This window comes from Oncorhynchus tshawytscha, linkage group LG10 (genome assembly GCF_018296145.1).
Source record: "Oncorhynchus tshawytscha isolate Ot180627B linkage group LG10, Otsh_v2.0, whole genome shotgun sequence".
Lineage (NCBI taxonomy): Eukaryota > Metazoa > Chordata > Actinopteri > Salmoniformes > Salmonidae > Oncorhynchus > Oncorhynchus tshawytscha.
The window spans coordinates 45,423,550-45,444,558 of record NC_056438.1 but is presented as its reverse complement, the minus strand read 5'-3'; the positions used below and the strand labels follow the sequence as shown (position 1 = coordinate 45,444,558).

Sequence of the window (21,009 nt, the reverse complement as noted above, 5' to 3'; positions counted from 1 at the left end):
TTGTCTGTTCTCATAAGTTAGATACGTTTTTTCCCCCACCATTTGACCAACTTCAGAAGACAGTGAAATGTTACATGGAAGAAAGAGGTTGTACTGATATTAAGTGTGAAACTGGTCTGCTGTCATTCCTGTCCGTGTGGCCTCCTGTCAACATAGAAAATGTAGGCTACCAACATGTTCTTATTTCTACCACAGTCCACAGAAGACAATCCTTTAAAATACTAGGAATTTATTTAAAAGCCATCTGTAATAGCATTTCAGAATAATCAAAAAATAATGTAAAAAAGATATCATGTATTTCTTCAGTTAGATACACTACATTTACAAAAGTATGTGGTCACCGTTCAAATGAGTGGATTTCAGCCACACCTATTGCTGACGGATGTATCAAATCGGATGTATCAAAACGGATGTATCAAAACGAGCACACAATCTCCATAGACAAACATGGACCAACTCCATATTAATGACCATGATTTTGGAATGAGATGTTCGACGAGCAGGTCCACATACTTTTGGCCATGTAGTTTATCTTGTTAAAATGCAGCATGCATCACATATCAAGACAAAGTGCAAAAAATACCTTTTGGATTCAAAACACTAGGCCTACTGGAGTGAGAAGGCTCCCAAATATATGCTCTAACAGGAAATTTAAAAACATGCTAGGCAGACATTTCATACATCTTTAAAAATGACAACATTATGTCATTTTTTTCAAGCTAGAGTAACAGACCGGTGCAATGCACTGGTACAGAATAGAGGCAGAAACTCCCAAACAGCAGTGCATGGGAGTGGCAAGGGAATGGGTATGGGCAAGTGGCAGATAGGTAAGGGGGTGGGTGGAGTTATGCATTTAGAACGCTGCACGGATTCTCTCCAGAGGGTCTGTTTCCCACATTTTGGGGTCCCAAGCCTGGAACCAGCCAGTGAAGGTTGGGGGTTCTGCCCCCTGTTTGATGGTGGAGATGGGCAGCCCTCTGCGTCCAGAGGGGTCTGAGTCCACATAGTCCTTAGCTAGAGAGGGAGAGAGGGATGGGGAGAGAGAGAGAGAGAGAGAGAGGGATGGTGAGAGAGAGAGGATGGATGGGAGAGAGAGAGGGATGGGGAGAGAGAGAGAGAGGATGGGAGGAGAGAGAGAGGGATGGGAGAGAGAGGGATGGGGAGAGAGAGAGGGATGGGATAGAGAAGGATGGGGAGAGAGAGAGGGATGGGGAGAGAGAGAGGGATGGGATAGAGAAGGATGGGGAGAGAGAGAGGGATGGGATAGAGAAGGATGGGGAGAGAGAGGATGGGGAGAGAGAGAGAGGGAGGGGGGAGGGAGGGAGGGAGGGAGGGAGGGAGGGAGGGAGGGAGGGAGGGAGGGAGGGAGGGAGGGAGGGAGGGAGGGAGGGAGGGAGGGAGGGAGCATAAACATTATTCCTGTATATTGACAGTCCAAGTCTCTAGTTAAAGAGAGAAACCAGAAATACAGTACTGTTATGTTATGTCACAAAAGGAACTCATATACTTTGATCCAGAAAATATTTTTATGAAGGCCACAGAAAGTGAAGCTTTAACCATAGGCTGAAACCAATTTCAAGTTCAACTGTATGCAATGGTGAGCGTCGGAGGGAGAAAACAACCTTTTACAAATATATATATATATATATATATATATATATATTTTTTTTTTTACCTTTATTTTACTAGGCAAGTCAGTTAAGAATAAATTCTTATTTTCAATGACAGCCTAGGAACAGTGGGTTAACTGCCTGTTCAGGGGCAGAACGACAGATTTTGTACCTTGTCAGCTCGGGGATTTGAACTTGCAACCTTTCGGTTACTAGTCCAATGCTCTAACCACTAAGCTAGATACAATGAGCGTGATAAGATAACTCATGTTCTTCTTAATCAGTTGTGACCCCCGTCTGGATCCTAAGTAGGGGCCACTGTAAAAGTTTGTTTCTCTGCGTGTTCTCGTACCTATTTTGGGTGCTCCAGACCTCTCTTCCGCATTCGCATCGTTACCGATCCAGAGGAAGATCTGTTGGGAGGCCACACATGCTGTTAGCTTGTAGACTTTCAGATTCACTCTGCATTGTTTTTTTTAGAGCAGAAGATGAACAAGCTTGTGAATTATGATTATGATGGGGGAGCTTCACTCACCTGGTCCCAGGTGTCCAGCAACATGACATCATCAGTGGCCAGGTCAGACTGTTGGAAGTCTCCAGGAACCTCTTCCACCTGGTGATTGGAGGATTAAAATACAGCACTGTGAAACATGGGCACATTGGACTTTTGCATTGTAGTATTCCACATTGTGTTAACTATGCAATGTTCTCTCCTTCTGAGTGACACTGAAATTCTCATTGGGGGTTGAATTGAGTAGTCATCTATCTATCCAAGCGAGACACTACGATAGACACACTCAACAACACTCCAATCACTTACACTGAGGCATCCGGTCTTGTTGGAGCAGCCAAACAGGCGTGGAGGTTTGACCATGTTCTGCAGACCCTTGGAGGTCTGGTACTCCTTCTTTCCTCCAAGGGCAGACCAGAACCCAGCTAGGACAGGTAAGACCAGCATAGATTAATTTCATTGGTTCTTCGGAACTATCATGTTTTGTTGTGATATTAGCATGTGTGATGTTATCTCTTTCCTGTGTTGTTTTAGGGGCACATTTCAATTGTCTAAAGTTGTTTCCTCTCCTTGTAACCTTTCCTTCATCAACACTGATCTGAAAAAAAGTTAGATAGTCAAGCAAATACATGAGAGGAAGCCACCACCAAATAGCCTTTACCTATCCTGTGATTTTTAGATGAAGGAGATAAGACAAGAAGAGGAAGACACGTTGGACTATCGAGATGCACCCCACTAATACAATAAAGATGGAAAACTACATGGAATCCTTACCTGGCTCCTTGCCCTCAGACACATCACTGGCACTGCCACCCAGGATGCCCACCACATGCTTGGCGGCGGCCATTTCCTCCTCGCTGGCGCCCACCCCCCTCCACACAAACATGGCATCGGGAGATTTGAGCACAAACACGTCATTGGCATTCAGGAAGGAAGCGGAGGGCTCTACCTGACAGGGAGAAAAAGACAAGAGGTGTTCAGAAGTGGTCTGATAAAATTAGAATCCTACTTCTTATCCTACACTGTTTCTATACCTCTACTATATTATAGTCTTAGATGTTCTTCTAAGGGCCTGTCAATCCTCCACCCACACCGATGGTCATTATCTCAACTTTTTATTTAGTTTGTAATTTATTCAGAAGGGGGTTACAGCATAGTGCTGTGGCGGTCATACAATTTCGTCAGACGGTTATAGTTCTCATGGTAATTGACTGTTAATTCATATAAACACATTCAGTATCACCAGGCCTCCACGCATACAAGCCACTGATGCGAGCCTTTGGAACATCTACACTGACAAAAGTCTAATAAAGCAATTTAATATACGCCATAACAATAAATCCATTCTTTATTTTAGGCAGGTCTAAATGTATTTCCGAAGAACAGAATATGAGTTGGCCTCCTCTTTGTCTGACTATGCGCCATGCCATAGGCTGTAGGCTAGTTTATTTAGCAGATAAGTTACGCTTATAAGTCCCATGTCATTATTTTATATTATATGATTTTATAGTAAGAAGAATATAATTGTACTTAGCTGAATAAAATCGAGAGGATATTTTTCCCATTCCAGAACGAGTGTGCAGATGAAGTGGCTAAATTGAGCATAAAAGTGCTAATTTGAAACAGGTCCTATAAGCTAGATTTGGAGTTATTTGGCATCTTTAGTTGTGAATGATACAAACCTTAGAACGTCGTAGAAATCAAAACATATGGGCTATGATGAGACTATAGGTTACTGATTATTTGAGAAAGTCGCAAAAAAAGCATGCGCTCTGCTTACTTGCCTCAGGCTGCACATATTGTTCTCTCATCAAGTGATCATATTTTCACCAATCAGACTATTCTCAATGTAGTCTTGTCTTTAATAATATGTCAAATTAGTTTAGTTTCAGAATGGACCATTATCAAATGGGCAGGAACAGGGGAAAAACGATGTCATCCATATGCACTCGAATAGCGAATGGAGGCCACTTTCCCGCCTGTTCGTTTTTCAATCATGCCAGGTAGGCTACTCCGGTTATTTCACCTCACGCATCAACCACGCTGGGCTACAGGTTATATTCCGACCAAACTCCATGCCATGGGCTCTCCAACCCTGTTCCTGCAGGTACCCAGTGCTTAATTTGGGAAACCAAGTGAAATCTGTTCTGAAACATCAATAGCAACTAAATATATTTCATTAAACTGTTGCCAGCCCCTCTCTCTGCACACTCGAGAATGGAATGAAGGAGAGAGGGCATGAGATGGAAGCGCATGATGATGAGATATTCTGTAGCTAAAGGTAATGTGACAGCCTATTAATTCATTTAAAATATATATTTTAAATCCCTATTACTAGGCTATTCCAAATCAAATACAAATTCACTATACTTGTAGGCTAACTCTATAAGCCGCCCTGCACAATCAATGATCCAACAGCATCGACCTAGGCCTATTCAGTACGTTCTCTCCCAGACTCTTAAATAGGACGTTTGGAGCGTAGAATAAGGTAACCAGTCCATCCAATATGCATAACAATACAGTCCACAATCAAAGGCGATTACTAGAATTAGTTTAATTTTGAAGTATATTCTAGATCAATTATGTACGTAGGACATCTTAAATCTGTTTTTTATATGTTTTTCTGACCTGCGCAATATGTGATAGGCTATGTATTGTGTAATGGCACAATCAATATTTTAATTTCGGTATTATTTTGGGCATGGGCTCATATATACATAGGCATATGCGTATGCATAAGCTCTAATATGCGTTTGGATGTTTTGAATTAATCATCACCTTAAGAAGCCATTTGTCCATTTGGTTGTGTGAGGATTTAAAACAACATCCACAATGACCATGTTTTCTTTCTGTTTCTTTCTTCAAATTGATCATCACAGTGAGGTGAGTTTTAAAAGAATGATACTGCGTTGATAAGTGTTTGATGTGATTTTCAAATGCATTTGCATTGATGTCAGAGTGGTTAGAAGAACAATAGAGCCCTGAGTACCAGGCCATTAGGACCTGATGGAGGAACAACAGAGCCCTGAGTACCAGGCCATTAGGAACTGATGGAGGAACAATAGAGCCCTGAGTACCAGGCCATTAGGACCTGATGGAGAGACAATAGAGCCCTGAGTACCAGACCATGAAGACCTGATGGAGGAACAATAGAGCCCTGAGTACCAGGCCATTAGTACCTGATGGAGAGACAATAGAGCCCTGAGTACCAGACCATTAAGACCTGATGGAGGAACAATAGAACCCTGAGTACCAGGCCATTAGGACCTGATGGAGAGACAATAGAGCCCTGAGTACCAGGCCATTAGGACCTGATGGAGGAACAACAGAGCCCTGAGTACCAGGCCATTCGGACCTGATGGAGGGACAATAGAGCCCCGAGTACCAGACTATTCGCGACCTGATGGTCATTAGCGAGATGGGTACTACCAATTATGTCCAGAGTGCATAAAAGGAGATTACCGTTACTCAGCGGTCCCGTGGAATTTTACTGCGGTCATGACACATGACTGCCAGTGTGGCGGTAAAATTATTAACCCAACAGCCCTAGTTACGGGTACAGGTATACAGGTATAACATTCAAAGTCGTATTAATTCAGATATATTCATATATTCAGTTATCATATTTGCATTTCATATTTTCACATATATTTTCTTGTACCCGTCAATAATATACCCCTGTTGAACCCGACCGGATTTATCTGTTCCTCTCCCTCACACATAGACACACTGAGAACTCACCTCTACAGCTCGTGTAGCGCGGGTGGAGGACTGCCGAATGTGGAAGAGTCGTGTGCTGCCAGTGCCCGTCTGTCCTCCTTTACGGGACGTTCCTCCAATGTGGACCATCATGGGCTTGCCCTGGAACAGGCTCATCAGGTGGGGGGGTTCCTGGCCCTGGGTCACACGCACCTGTAGGGGGAAATAGACAAACATGGACACATAATGATGTAGATTAAGAAAACATTCTAAAGTGATGGGTCATTCTGTTGATTTAATGAAAATTGAGGCAAAGGTTGCTTTCCTTAATATACCGAACTGTCACGATGTAACATTATGTGCCAATATGGTGGTACCCATTAAAATGTTAAACACAAAACTGCTTGAAACACCCAACTGGAAGCAAAACCAAGAGTGATTGCCCTCTGCTGGTCAGTATCAAAATCTTTCCACACAATTATTCCGTCTATAAAGACAGGACAAAGTGCATAAGAGACTCAATAATATGACCTTGTTTGCTAGAGACTGGATACCAACGCAGCAGCTGCCTTTGGCAAAAGATCATACATGCACAGGCAAACTGGATACAGTCTATCACAGTGCCATCCGTTTTGTAACCAAAGCCCCATATACCATCCACCACTGCGACCTTTATGCTCTCGTCAGCTGGCCCTCGCTACCTATTCAACGCCAGATCCACTGGCTCCAGGCCATCTATAAGTCTTTGCTAGGTAAAGCTCTGCCTTATCTCAGCTTACTGGTCACCATAACAACACCCACCCGTAGCACGTGCTCCAGCAGGTATATCTCACTGTTCATCCCCAAAGCCAACACCTCCTTTGGCCACCTTTCCTTACAGTTCTCTGCTGTCAATGACTGGAACGAATTGAAAAAAAATCGCTGAAGCTGGAGACTTATATCTCCCTCACTAACTTTAAGCATCAGCTATCTGAGCAGCTCACCGATCGCTGCAGCTGTACACAGCCCATCTGTAAATGGCCCATCCAACTACCTACCTCATCCCCATATTGTTTTTATTTACTTTTTTTTGCACTTTTGCACACCAGTATTTCTACTTCCACATCATCACCTGCACATCTATCACTCCAGTGTTAATTTCCTCAATTGTAATTACTTCGCTACTATGGCCTATTTATTGCCTTACCTCCTTACTCCATTTGCACACACTGTATATAGATTTTTCAATCGTTATTGACTGTACTTTTGTTATCCCATGTGTAACTCGGTGTTGTTGTTTTTTGTCACACTGTTTTGCTTTATCTTGGCCAGGTCGCAGTTATAAATGAGAACTTGTTCTCAACTGGCCTACCTGGTTAATCATTTTTTATCATTTTTATTTTATCGGCGTTATGAACCACAATAAATGCAACGGCTTGACAACCTTTGAACTATTGACTGAAAGTGCTTTGTCCAGTGCCCTTACGAATAAAAATGCCACACCGTCATAGCTATTGACTGTGCTGTGCTATTGACACGGATTGCGTTGGGGACAGGAAGATGAGCTGGAGAGTAAAGAGACCCACCTGAACAGGGGCTCCTCCCATAGAGTCATCCAGCTTCACTGTCATGAAGGCAGAGGCTGCCAGCTCATCCTGGGTGCACTTCAGCCCCTGCCTGATACACACACACACACACACACACACACACAAACCAACAAACATGTTAACCACACCGTATTGGGGCCTTCCAACGGGTATCAAATATGGGATAAAAGTATTGAGTAAGTTTGCCATGCTCATTTCAGATACAGGACACGTGGAAGTGTTTCAGAATATTCAAGAACAGGTTCGGGTTAGGTAAAATGCCCCCTTTGTGTAATTTATTTGTTGTACACAAACCTGGCGTCGATGTCATTTGCACTGTCCAGGTGCACAGTAGATGATTAGTCATTTGCACTCACTAGGTGTAAATAAATGATGTCATGTTTACAGCATAGTTGTGGATGATGTCATATGTACTGACCAGGTGTAGATGATGTGCTGCTCCCTGCCTCCCAGTCTGTAGCTGTAGAGGATGAGGTAACAGTCTCCTCCATAGAACTGGCCATAGGAGGAGGGATCCACAGCCACTTTATCACCATCCTCAACACGCCAGATCTGAAACCAAAGCAATAGTTAGGGGTGCTCAATCACAATATCATTTTCAACGTTTATGTTGCTGCCCTGATTTGTTCTGAAAGTGCCCAGCACCCTGACTGCTGCTTCAAAACCTTGTATTTGCCTGGACTTTCCTAAATTTAAGATAGAAACACAGTAAAGTCCAAAGACTTAGTTCAAGGGTCTGAAACGTTTGGGTGGTGGGCCAGATCCGGCCCACAAGCCGATATAATACGGCCCGTGGTTGTCTATGTAAATATAAACAGACAGACCCTGGGAAAAATTTGTTTGAGACCCTTGACTTAGTTATTTCCATTGTAGTCCAGTATTATGTGTTTTACCTGGACTTTGCCTTTACCATCATCCACCATGCCATGCTGGGCGGCCATGTTTTTGTTGGAGTGGAGGGTGGAGGCGTCGAAGGGCACTTGCTCCACCTTGGCAATGCGGCCGATGCTGTAGGCCTTACTGGGACCTGTGGTCTGGTCCTTGTCCTTCCAGTCACTGAAGAACTGCTTGAAAAGAGTGGTCTCGCCTCCTGCTGGAAGTACCTGGATCTGCAGGGCCGAAGAAGAAACGCACATTTTTTTGTTTGCCATAAACCACAAATTCATCTCACGTTCGTTCCAATAGCTGAGTGATAAATGAGACTTGGAATTATGGTTATGTGAAACTATCAATCTTTCTTTATATTCATTATCGTTCAAAAGTTTAAGTCACTTTTTTGTTTGTTGAAAGTGGACATGGCCAACAACATTTGGACCATTTCCTTCCTAGTAGTGCCTGACCAAGACCTAGGAATGGTCTAAATGTTTTTTTCAAAATTAAACTTCCCGTTATTCCATCAGTGTACCTGTGTCTTATCGGAGTAGCCCTTCTCTTTGATGAACTTCTGGGCTGCTGACATGGCTGCTTTACGTTCCGATGTGTTGGCCTTGGGTCCTGTGATGGGGAAACAGATAGGGATGCTGAATTATCAACCCAACTCAACAAGACTCTAAAAAAAAACAGAAGATCGCGAAAACAAATACGTAAAGAGAGAACTCTGAAAATAATGCTGTAAAACATTACACGTTGAGGTAGCCATTTATGCCCCGAAACTATTTTTGACCAGACGGAGCCGTTTCCCCAGAAGTTACATATTTTCCGATAATCGACTTGCCTCGTCAAAGTGCGTCACATAATGATCAATATCCTGGCAAATGTTTCAAAAGCAGAGTGGAGAGGAGAAGAGTAGCCTACCTTTCCATACGAAGACGTTCTTGTCCACTCCGTTGTCCAGGATGTAGCACTCCTCAGCGGTCAGCATGGCCTGTTTGAAGGGGCTGGAGGAGGCCACCGATGACGACTTCATAGAGCCAGAGGCATCGGAGATCTACAAAACACAGGGATTAGATATCAACAGACACATACTCATCCTGTACATATGTTGACAGTACTCCCTTGAAAAGCAATGTGTTCTTCTCTACGGATTCCCATGTATAAATAAGGGATCAATATGGAATCAACAAATAGATACAACATCAGAGACCTACAATGTACGTCAATAAGCTTGAGAGATCAACAATACGTGAGAACTGAAATGGATAACACCATAATCATGAGAAGAGAACAATGAGATAAGAACAATGACAAATTATGATGCTGATGCTAAACAGCAAAGTGCAGTAACATCAGTTACCATGTAGAGGGCACCCTTCTTCCTGTTGGAGGTGTCCACCTTCTCATCATCGGGTGTGCCAGGGGGGATACTGGGTTTGGGCCCCAGAGCCTATGAGGATCCAACATGGAAGATTAGCTTCATACAGAAACACAGAGAATCCTTGTTCCTGGCCCCATACACATGCATGGCCAGTCTCTCTTTTCTCTCTCTTATTCACGTTCTCTATCTCTCTCTCCCTTTTTATTTATCCTTTTCTCTCTCATTTGTCTTAGAGACAATTGCCATATACTTGTTTGGGGGGGGGGGGCAGTTTAGCAAAAGGCTAAGGCATAGAAGTGGCACAGGGTACAAAAAAAGGCATTTGTACCCATCTGCATTCCCACGGTGAAGGCGATTTCAATAACCAGGAAATGCCTAAAAAATGTATAGCGCCATTTTATGATATGTTATACAGTTACCACGTCCAATGATGAATATTTGAATGTTTGAATGTTACTTGGATACTGTACGTGTATAAGTATGATTGATTTTCTTGTGTGTGTGTGTTGGTACATGCATGTGTGTGTGTGTCCCTATCCTTCACCTCAGTAAGTGCCTGTGGCTCAGCCCCATCCTCCACCATGTGGAGTTTGGCCCTGCCGTTCCTCTCGTTGTCCCTGATGTCAATGGCCACCTGGGAGGCCTTCAGACGCTCAAAACGGTTACACTCACTGCCACACCACTGGTAGATATCCTGAGGAAGAGGTAGAGTGGAGAAGATGAGGAACTAAAAGGTTTAGCTAGCTTTCCAGTGTCACCTAGTTACATGTCTTTTCGATGCCTAAGGGATCTATACGTGTATTGAAATTCAGCTATGTGATTTCTGGTGTACATCATTTTTGCTTCTCATGTTACTTAGCTATAGCCCTTCAGGCTTGAACTCCTATTCTGAGATGCCTAACTTGAAATGTTATGCAAATAATCATTGACGTCAATGCATGATTTACACAGAGATGTGAGGTGCTGTAAATATGTGTTCAGGTTAATGGTGATCATTTCACCAATTCTACTGACTACAGAGTCCCTTCAATGGTATAGCCACATCATTTTGCTCATCATTTAACTTAGCTAAAAGCTCTGACTCTAGCTTTCAAATACCAACACCTACATCATCATTCAAAGGTTTTAGAACACCTACTCATTCAAGGGTTTTTCTTAATTTCTACTATTTTCTACATTCTATAATAATAGTGAAGACATCAAAACTATGAAATAACACATATGGAATCATGTAGTAACCAAAAAAAAAGGGTTAAACAAATCAAAATATATTTTATATTTAAAATTCTTAAAATAGCCACCCCTTTGCACACTCTTGGCATTCTCTCAACTAGCTTCATCTGGAATGGTTTTCCAGCAGTCTTGAAGGAGTTCCCAAATATGCTGAGCACTGTTGGCTGCTTTTCCTTTACTCTGCGGTCCAACTCATTCCAAACTATCTCAATTTGGTTGAGGTCGGGGGATTGAGGAGGCCATGTCATCTGATAAAGCACTCTATCACTCTCCTTCTTGGTAAAATATCCCTTACACAGCCTGGAGGTGTGTTGGGTCATTGTCCTGATGAATAACAAATGATAGTCCCACTAAGCCCAAACCAGATGGGATGGCATATCGCTGCAGAATGCTGTAGTAGCCATGCTGGTTAAGTGTGCCTTGAATTCTAAATCAATCACAGACAGTGTCACCAGCAAAGTACCCCCACACCATAACACCTCCTCCTCCATGCTTTATGGTGGGAAATACACATGCAGAGATCATCCGTTCACCCACACCGTGTCTCACAAAGACACGGCAGTTGGAACCAGAAATCTCCAATTTGGACTCCAGACCAAAGGACAGATTTCCACCGGCTTAATGTCCAATAATTGTGTTTCGTGGCCTAAGCAAGTCTCTTCTTCTTATTGGTGTCCTTTAGTAGTGATTTCTTTGCAGCAATTCGACCATGAAGGCCTGATTCTCACAGTCTCCTCTGAAGAGTTGATGTTGAGATGTGTCTGTTACTTGAACTCTGTGAAGCATTTATTTGGGCTGCAATTTCTGAGGCAGGTAACTATAGTGAACTTATCCTTTGCAGCAGAGGTAACTCTGGGTCTTCCATTCCTGTGGTGGTCCTCATGAGAGCCAGTTTCATGATAGCGCTTCATGATTTTTGCAACTGCACTTGAAGAAACTTTCAAAGTTCTTAACATTTTCTGTATTGACTGACCTTCATGTCTTAAAGAGATGATGGACTGTCGTTTCTCTTTGCTTATTTGAGCTGTTCTTGACATAATATGGACTTGGTCTTTTACCAAATAGGGTTATCTTCTCTATACCCCCTTCCTTGTCACAACACAACTGACTGTTCAAACGCATTAAGAAGGAAAGAAATTCCACAAATTAACTTTTAAGAAGGCACACCTGTTAATTGAAATACATTCCAGGTGACTACCTCATGAAGCTGGTTGAGAGAATGCCAAGAGTGTGCAAAGCTGACATCAAGGCAAAGGTTGGCTATTTAAAGAATCTCAAATATAAAATATATTTTGATTTGTTTAACACTTTTTTGGTACTACATGATTCCATATGTGTTATTTCATAGTTTTGATGTCTTTGCTATTATTCTACAATGTAGAAAATAGTAAAAATAAAGAAAAAACTTTTTAATGAGTAGGCGTTCTAAAACTTTTGATCGGTAGTGTATATACACAGGTCTACATTTCACCAAGGCTGTACTGCGTAGACGAGAGTTACCTTTCCCAGGTCCACGATAAAGCAGTCTCCCTGGTTGAAGCTAGCCCAGGACAGGGCCACCTCTGTGGCTCGGATGGCCCGCCTCCCCTTGATGTGCAACAGGCGCTTCACACTCATGTCATTGGTCACGACGTGTTGGAAGCCTGAGGCCACACCCCCTTGCTGTGATGGGAGGGGTCAAATTAGGTGAAAGCGTGAAGAGGAGATCAGAGTCTTTTTTTCCTGGTGGGTCTCTCGATAAACTAGGGTACCAGTGAGTGTTTCTTGTAGTGGACAACTGTTAGGAGCTGTTACAAAGTCATTAGTAATAATTTGCCTTTTTTTCTCATGTGAATACATTAAGATATAAAGAGGTGACATAGATACATTCAATATAATTCATGAGTTGAATCAAAACCTATGTTTAAACTACCTTTCTTTCCTTACATTTATCATACTGCTGTTTGTCATTATATCATATACTAAGCATTTAACAATTGAATTACACATCGAATGATAAAATCCATGATACTGCTGTTGGACTCCTTGTATGGCGATCTCGGAAGTGCACTGTGTGAAAACAGTTTTCATGGGCACACATATCCCAAACAATGTATGGATTGCAAAATCAAATGCCTCTAACAGAAAGAATATTGTAACTTTAACCAGATGAATCAAACAAAAATCAATCCTGTCATTAACAGTTGTTTGATGCGCATTTTATGTCTAGCTCTTTAGTTATGTGGGGAAATTACCGTGCAACATCAGCCGATTCAGGAAAGGATTTTCTGAATGAGAATCAAGTCATATACAGCTGGTGTCAGTGGAGACCAGTCATTCAGGGCAGGTGGAGCAGAGCCTGTTTTGAGCCACGCGTTTTTTATTGGTCTTGCCTGTTTTGCATCTTATTTTGGCATTAATACATGTCACATATCAGTTTGCAAACAATGTAAAAAAAAAAATCTGAAATAGAGCATAGACATTGTTAATGTTGTAAATGACTATTGTAGCTGGAACTGGCTGTTTTTTTTATGGAATATCTACGTAGGTGTACAGAGGCCCATTATCAGCAACCATCACTCCTGTGTTCAAATGGCACGTTGTGTTAGCTAATCCAAGTCAATCATTTTAAAAGGCTAATTGATCATTAGAAAACCCTCATTCATTGGGACACTATGCCACCTCCAAGTCTAAGGGTGGACTTCGAAAATTCTAGTCCCTTGGGTGATGCCATAGAGTTACATTAGAAGCGCTCATCCAAGAAGGCTCAAGGTCATTGACCACAGATAAAATGACGTCAAATCGCGTTATATCTACAGTAGCTTTGATTGGACTGTCAACATCATACCTTCCAAATCTTAGCTAGCAGTCATCATTATCATCACGAATCAAGTTGACAATCTACTGGCAAATCCTTTTTAATCCTTGTCATATGAAGAGAAATAATGACGAGATATTATAGATAAAACGTATCGGTGCTCATCGGCCATTGGACATAAACATTACACAACAAGTTGGAAATCGCAAATTCAACAATGAGTGGTTTGGAAGGAATCTGTGAGTTCAAGACAACTGGGAACTCTGGAAAACAAGCTACTAATGGGGAAAATACGTTTTGAACTTTAATCCAATCCGGGAATTGTAAATGAGGAACTCAGGCCTCTTTCTAGAGCTATGATCTGAAGATCACTGACGTCATCATGATTTGACATTTTTTCCAGAGGTCCCAGTTGTCTTGAAAGCACCATAAATCCAGAGAATGCCAGACTTTGATGACAAAGTTTGATGACGAAATTTGCCCACGAAGCACCGCCGCGCTACCTTCCTGTTCAACCGCTACCTTCCTGTGAGCACAGCACAACAAGGTGAGTCCAAAAATGTATGTATGTTGCATGAATGATGTAATATGCCAGGGAGATATGTATACTGTAGCTAAGAAAGTAATACTAAGTGTATGTTGTGTAGTAAGCTGTTACTAGCCTATTTGCCTCACCCTAATAATTTGGTCTATTTTCCCCTCTTAATTTTGCCTACTGTTCTGACTTGGTGGTGCACATGTTTTTGAGAAATGTAATCATAGAATATTGTAAGAGCTTTCATTGTTTGTCTATATGCCCCCTTTATTTATCCTATGACTCGGACTTGGTGTACAGGGACAACACTGTAAGAACGACCCATGTTCTGAATTCTATCGCTGTACATTTCAAAAGTGCTGAACAAATAGTTATATTGACTAGCGTCCGTCCTAGTTCGCTCATTAATGTCGATATCAAAATGACGGATTGCCTCTTATCCTCTCAGGGAAAGTTATTTTCATTAAATAAACACACACAGTGATTTATTAGACATACAACGATGATAAAAAAAAGACTGCATGGGGGCTTTAATAGTTGAATCTCAATAGCATTTTCTTGATTAGTCGCATCCGCACTCCTTCTCAAAACCCATTGGATGAGAAGGTCAGAGGTCCTTCCCTGGTTTCCCCCATTCCTCACCTACCTCTCAAAGCACATTGGGAGAGAGGAGTGAAGGTTCCTCCCCTCAGGCTGCAATGCACTTTCAAGAGCATTCATTTGTCGTTTTTAGACACAGACTTTGCCAGATATGAATATAAAAACAGATTTCCGTTTGCAAATCATAGATATCACTGTCCAAACTACAATTTTACTCAAATCATTTTAGGTTTCCACCATTGATAATTCTTGGTTTTTCTTTTCCTCTTAAGGGAATTCAAAGCTTGTTGTCATGTGGCTATTAATTAAATTCCCAAAATGAGAAACAGATCCAGTCTGAGGAAGAGAGGTTCTCCTGAGAAAAACAGAGAACTTTCCATGGCATAGATGCAGCAGGAAGGAATGTTTTATGACTGCAGGGTAACAAAGGCCTCAGATATTCAGCCCTAGCTTCTCTCTCTCTCTTATGCTCTCTCTCTCTTATGCTCGCTCTCTCTCTCTCTCTCTCTCTCTCTCTCTCTCCCTCAAGGACACAGTGTGCAACTCTAAAATAGAAGGAAGTTTCCAGTTACCAGTGGTAAACAGAAATGGTTCAATTACTGTGATCTTTACTGTGGCTTTTGTGGAAACATAAAACAGATGGTGAGAGGAACAACAAGGGGCAAAACTCTCAAACCCCATGGTTGTAGTATTATAACAGAGATGTTACTGTATTACAGGCCACTACGACCAACCCCTCTTGCCCTAACCCTTACCTTTCTAAAACCACTTCCTTATCATCAACTGACTGCTCTCATTCAAAATGTCTGCTCTCATTCAAAATGTCTGCTCTCATTCAAAATGTCTGCTCTCATTCAAAGTGACTGCTCTCATTCAAAATGACTGCTCTCATTCAAAATGACTAATATCATTCAAATGACTGATCTCATTCAAAATGTCTGCTCTCATTCAAATGACTGCTCTCATTCAAATGACTGATATCATTCAAAATGTCATTAGTGGACCATACATTGGAAAATAGTTGCTCTCCCAACTCATATCTGTCTGATTGTTAGTTGAAAGCGACTGACCTTGTACTTGATGCCAGACTTGAAGTAGCCCATGAAGGTGATGGACTCATTGTTCTGGACCTCTCTGAACTGGACCGGCCCTCCACCCAGGAAGTCATCCAGCTGCGTGGCAAAGATGGCCGCCGCTCCGCTCTCATCCTGAGAACACTCGTCACCTGGAGAAAAGAAAGAGAAGAGGGGAGAAAGTGAGACATCATTGACAAGAGAAATTGCTAAAATCATGCACAGACCAAAGACTTGCTTCCAAGCATTTATTCAAAGTGTTCTCATTTGAACCGCGGAGTATAGTCTGGTGACGGCCTGTTTTGGTTCTGGACAATTCCTTAGAGATTGCTCCAAGCTAACGGAATGAGACTTCATGCCAAAGTTTACATACAAATAATGAGTACAAGAAAATGCCTATAGTAGAACTGGTTTGATCAGATCCACCAAGGTCCAGTCTATCCTTTATTACGGGTAAACGTTGCTGTGGTTGGGCCCTAGGGCACCAACATGGGGTTAAACCGTGGTGGGTGGAGTTGTTCGCCATTTTGCATTGACCCCTCTCAGATCTCGAACGGGGGGATAGAGAATGTCAGATCTGTAATGCCAGCACCACAGTAAAGAAATGAAGCCTTGTTAGCAAGGTACCACATAAACACGTCCAGACCCATCTGTCTATTGTGAGTGGGTAATGACTACCCGGAACTGGTATGCCATGTGCGCGAGCACGGCTCGGCACGCACACTGGGTTCACTCTGGTTTGTCTTGTTGTGAAGTCAAACTGACAAACTAGAAGTTTATAGCAGAGGAGAGATGGAGGGAAGGAAAGACAGCAAGAGAGAGAGACAGACAGAGAGAGAGAGAAGCAAGGAAATGAGAGGAGAGAGAGTTTTCTAATTTGATGTGGGCTTTCTTTGAAGATAAGTGTACTTGTATGTAGCCTACCATGCCCCGAAATATCTTTAGCCAATTGAATTAAGCTAATAGACAAGACAGGAAAGCAAGAGGGCAAATAGATTTACACAAATACATTTCACACATGAGTGTGAGTACAAGGAAGGAGAGTTTCAACATCACTGTTATCGCAACACAACATTGCCAAAGCATCATTGTGATGTGTGTTGCTGGGAATGCTTTCTCATGTGGTCACCTCACTTCAAACCAAGTGTGAGAAAACGGAACCTTTTCTGCGCAAGCAATACCTGCTATATATAGATTTACCAAAGTGTCTACATGTAAATTGACCACAGCTAAAGGGTGTTACTGTTTACACACATACACAGTCTGAATATTGTCACGTTTTCTACGAGTGTAACTCATGATTGGGAAAGAACACGACTTCCGCTCTTATTGAAATTCATACGAGTGTACTTCAGAGGAGGCTGGTAGGAGGAGCTATAGGAGGACGGGCTCACTGTAATGTCTGGAATGGAATCAATGAAATGGTCCCAAACACATCTAGCGCATGGAAACAACGTGCTTGACTCGGTTCCATCGATTCCATTCCAACCATTCCAATGAGTCCGTCCTCCTATAGCTCCCCCCACCAGCCTCCTCTGGTGTATTTATCTGTGGGAATATCTATAACCCATCCATATGTCCATACTAGTCTGTCTGTGTCATGTCTGCCGGTGACCCAGATCCAATAACTCCTCTCTTTCTCAAAGTAACCATTGACCTAAGAAGACTGGACGAAAGCAAGTCCTCCACTACATAGCTTTCACTACTACATAGCCTCCACTACATAGCTTTCACTACTACATAGCCTCCACTACATAGCTTTCACGACTACATAGCCTCCACTACATAGCTTTCTCAAGTCCAGTCCATCTCTGATCAGTAGTTACTTTGAGGAATGTGAGTATTATCAAAGCATGTGAGCTGGGGGGGTCAGTGACATTTCTTCAACATCTAAAGAAATGGCTGTGTGTGTGTGTGTGTCTTACCCATCCACATGTGTATGTAGTGGGAGGGGGCTGCGGTGGTGTAGAGGAGGATGTACGCGTCTCCTGTGAAAAAGTTGCCGTGTAGGGCCTTGGGGACTGGCCTCAGGTCCATGTTCTCAATACGCCACACCTGCAGCCCTGTCTCCTTCCCAGCAGCCACAAATTCCTTGTGGGACACCATGATGGCTCTGAGAGGAAGAGAGAACATGATCGTATCTCAATGTTCCTCAAAAATGGTGACAGTTTCTCATTTCTAACCTTTACCGTCACTGTTTTCATCATTGCACTGTCTGTTGTAATTTGACTGCAAATGCCATCTTCTAAATTAAAAAGACAGGCTTTTAAAGAGAAATGGACAGAGAATGAGAGAAAAAGAGAGAGCGAGAGAGAGAGAGAGAGGAGCAGACCTATCATAAATGTTGTTTGGGGTACCAAAGCTATCGCCTATCTCAACAGGACCTCAGGTAGGGTTTGTTAGTCTAGGGTTGTAGTAGTCAACTAACAACGGTCATTACTGAGGTTATAAATACCCATGTTATCTTGACCACCTAGTTGATCATTTTTTGAGAAGCGATTATATTTGAAGCCCTAGATACCGAAAGCATTAACACAACTCTATATGTGAAAATGTGCTACTTCCTCTGAAAGTAGTGGTGGCCTACTACAAAGAAATTAGATTGGTATCACAGGCGCACAGGACAAGATTATGGTGACATAAACCTGGCTTCAGTATGCTTTCTTTACAATTAAATGACACAAGGACGAGGAGGGAGTCTAATTTAAGTTTAAAATTACATGTTTTTATTTGTCTTATGTATGCTACGGGATACACATGGTATTCACTGTCCAACAAAATGCTTACTTATAGGTTCCTTCTCGACAATGCAACGACAATAAGAATTAATACAATATAAGAATACGAACATAAAAAAATGGCTCAAGATTAAACTGAAAATAGAAGCAAAGATAATTATGAAACCACTACTTCTACTGATGCATTTCACATCAGCGATGTTATTGTATGATAACTGTAAAACCAATCATTACACATCATTATACTGTAAAACCAAGTGTTTAGGATCTGAACACATAATTAAACACTTTTCTGTAACACTGTGAAGGTATTGAGAATTTAAATGAAAACCTGGATTGTAAACACCAGAACATATTTATTTGCTGTATGACTTTTTAAACACATGAACACAGTACAAGGTATTAGGATTTTAAACACTAAACACTGGGGGTGTTGTTTGAACACTGTATGATGTAAAACCCCTGTATATTTCCATATTTCCCAGCATGCCTTTCTAGTGAACGTGAAAGATCACTTAGGAGATATATATGTTTTTCTGGTTGGAAACTGACTCGAAAAATCTGCTTATCATGTTTAATCTTGCATTCTCAACACCTGTGTTTAAGATGAGAACACGTATTGGCAAATATTAATACGCATTGTTTCCGTTTTAAAGACTCAGATTTAGGTTATAAACATGTAAAACCATGAAACATGTGACACTGTAGAAATAGTGCGCTCCTCTACCAGTAACCTCAGCTATTTGCGCTTGCCTGTGTATGAATGAACTGGCTGTCTGGTTCTGCTCGGACGAGATAGACGAGAAACTATCTTTGCACTCAAATCAAATGCGTTAGGTGAGATATGATAACTATCTACTGAACATAAATTTGGTTGTCACTGTGCATGGCCAAATATTAAAATACATTTCTCTCTCACACAGACACAGACCGAGAATCTGAGACACACGCACACACACCCACCCACACCCACACACAACTCAATGATGACACTTTTCTCTTCCAAGGAATGTGTTGTATAACTGACGCAGCCTATGCCTGGAAATTATATCAAGCCTAGTAACAAGTTGTCCGTGCACGAATCTCTTTCACTATGACTGACCTATTTACACAACTGGTAAAATAAAGGCATTAGTTTGACAAAAAGCAATAAGCAGTTGAAGAGATCATGTTTCAGTCGATTTCGGTTCAAATTTAGGCTACAAGAGAGGAATAGAGCGAATGCACGATCAGTCTCACATATGAATTCATGTGAAACTTTGCGCAAAACTGTTGAAGAATGAAGGCCAAACTTCAACAGGCCTACAACATCTATTGCGCACGACAATTTTGACAAAACTCGATATAAATCTATGTGTTATACAGTTTCCATATGGACCTTTGCAGGTTCAAACAAGAGGTCACGCAACAACGAATAAAAGTCAACCAAATGACAATTAAAAATGCATTAATTAATATAAAAAGTAACTCACCGCTTGACAGATGTATAACGGAGGGTACGAGAATGTGTGTTGAGCGAGCAGATGTGGACGCGTATGCGACTTCTCTTCCAGAGGCAAAGAGCCTTGTTAATTGCTTGTGGGAGGGTTTAGCCGTTTATGGGAGCACTCTACTGACCCCCGCCCCTCACACACACACACAGACACGCACGCACGCACACACACACACACACACACACACACACACACACACACACACACACACACACACACACACAAGGAAGGAGGCTATGCAGCCAGTAAATGGTCAAGGTCAGAAACAAGCATGTAATTCTCCTTCTGTAACCTTTCGACTTGATTGACTTGCAGCTCTTTGGTCAGAGCCAACTGAAACAGTACAGACAAACTAAATCTTATTTTGAGATAAAGGAAATTGACATCATGAGCTGCTTCCTGGACCGGGGTAATATTTAGGCTGTGTTTGAGGGACTTCCCTTCCCACTAGAGGTAGCATACAGATTATGACTTTGGGTAGCCTATAACCCACTAGCCTATAACCCACTACCTACCCCCCCCACTGACCCCTCTCTCTCTCTCTCTCTCTCTCTCTCTCCCCTCTGTATAAAGGGCTATACGTGGAACCCAAAAGGATTCTGCCTGGAACCAATAAGGGTTATTCAAAGGGTTCTTTTGGGGACAGCCGAAGAACCCTTAAAGGTTCTAGATTGCTCCTTTTTTTGTGTGTGTAAAGAGATGTTTACACACTAAGATTCCCAACGTTCACACTAGAAGTGAGTAATAGGAGAGATATGTGCCTTGCACTGGTTAGAAGGTGCTATATAGCATGTGTTCCTGTGAATGAGGGTATACAACCCACAGGAGGAGCAAACCCACACAAAGGCATGGTAAACTAAAACAGATGCTATGAGAAAGT

The 21,009-nt window shown here is 42.1% G+C and overlaps 1 protein-coding gene across 1 annotated transcript; it reads right to left on the bottom strand.

Moving 5' to 3' along the window:
* Window positions 1–212: 212 nt before the first annotated feature.
* On the bottom strand, window positions 213–20,263 carry scinlb (scinderin like b). The gene is made up of 17 exons (XM_024435262.2): window positions 20,109–20,263; window positions 17,824–18,011; window positions 15,896–16,050; window positions 12,394–12,555; window positions 10,205–10,354; window positions 9,640–9,729; window positions 9,201–9,333; window positions 8,812–8,900; window positions 8,300–8,515; window positions 7,825–7,958; window positions 7,386–7,476; window positions 5,863–6,033; window positions 2,896–3,070; window positions 2,431–2,546; window positions 2,146–2,223; window positions 1,963–2,023; window positions 213–1,014 (listed from the first exon to the last, which is right to left on the bottom strand). Exons 2-17 carry the CDS (start codon window positions 18,002–18,004, stop codon window positions 854–856), a joined length of 2,163 nt encoding a protein of 720 aa, XP_024291030.1. The 5' UTR covers window positions 18,005–18,011; window positions 20,109–20,263; the 3' UTR covers window positions 213–853.
* Window positions 20,264–21,009: the final 746 nt, after the last annotated feature.

Excerpts from the sequence above, each read along its gene's own strand:
- scinlb (XM_024435262.2), bottom strand. The coding sequence starts at position 18,004 with ATGGTGTCCCACAAGGAATTTGTGGCTGCTGGGAAGGAGACAGGGCTG. Across the intron at positions 6,034-7,385 it reads TGGGAGGAGCCCCTGTTCAG|GTGCGTGTGACCCAGGGCCA; the intron begins GTGGGTCTCTTT and ends TTCCCCCTACAG. Across the intron at positions 1,015-1,962 it reads GTCTGGAGCACCCAAAATAG|CTAAGGACTATGTGGACTCA; the intron begins GTACGAGAACAC and ends CTCCCTCTCTAG.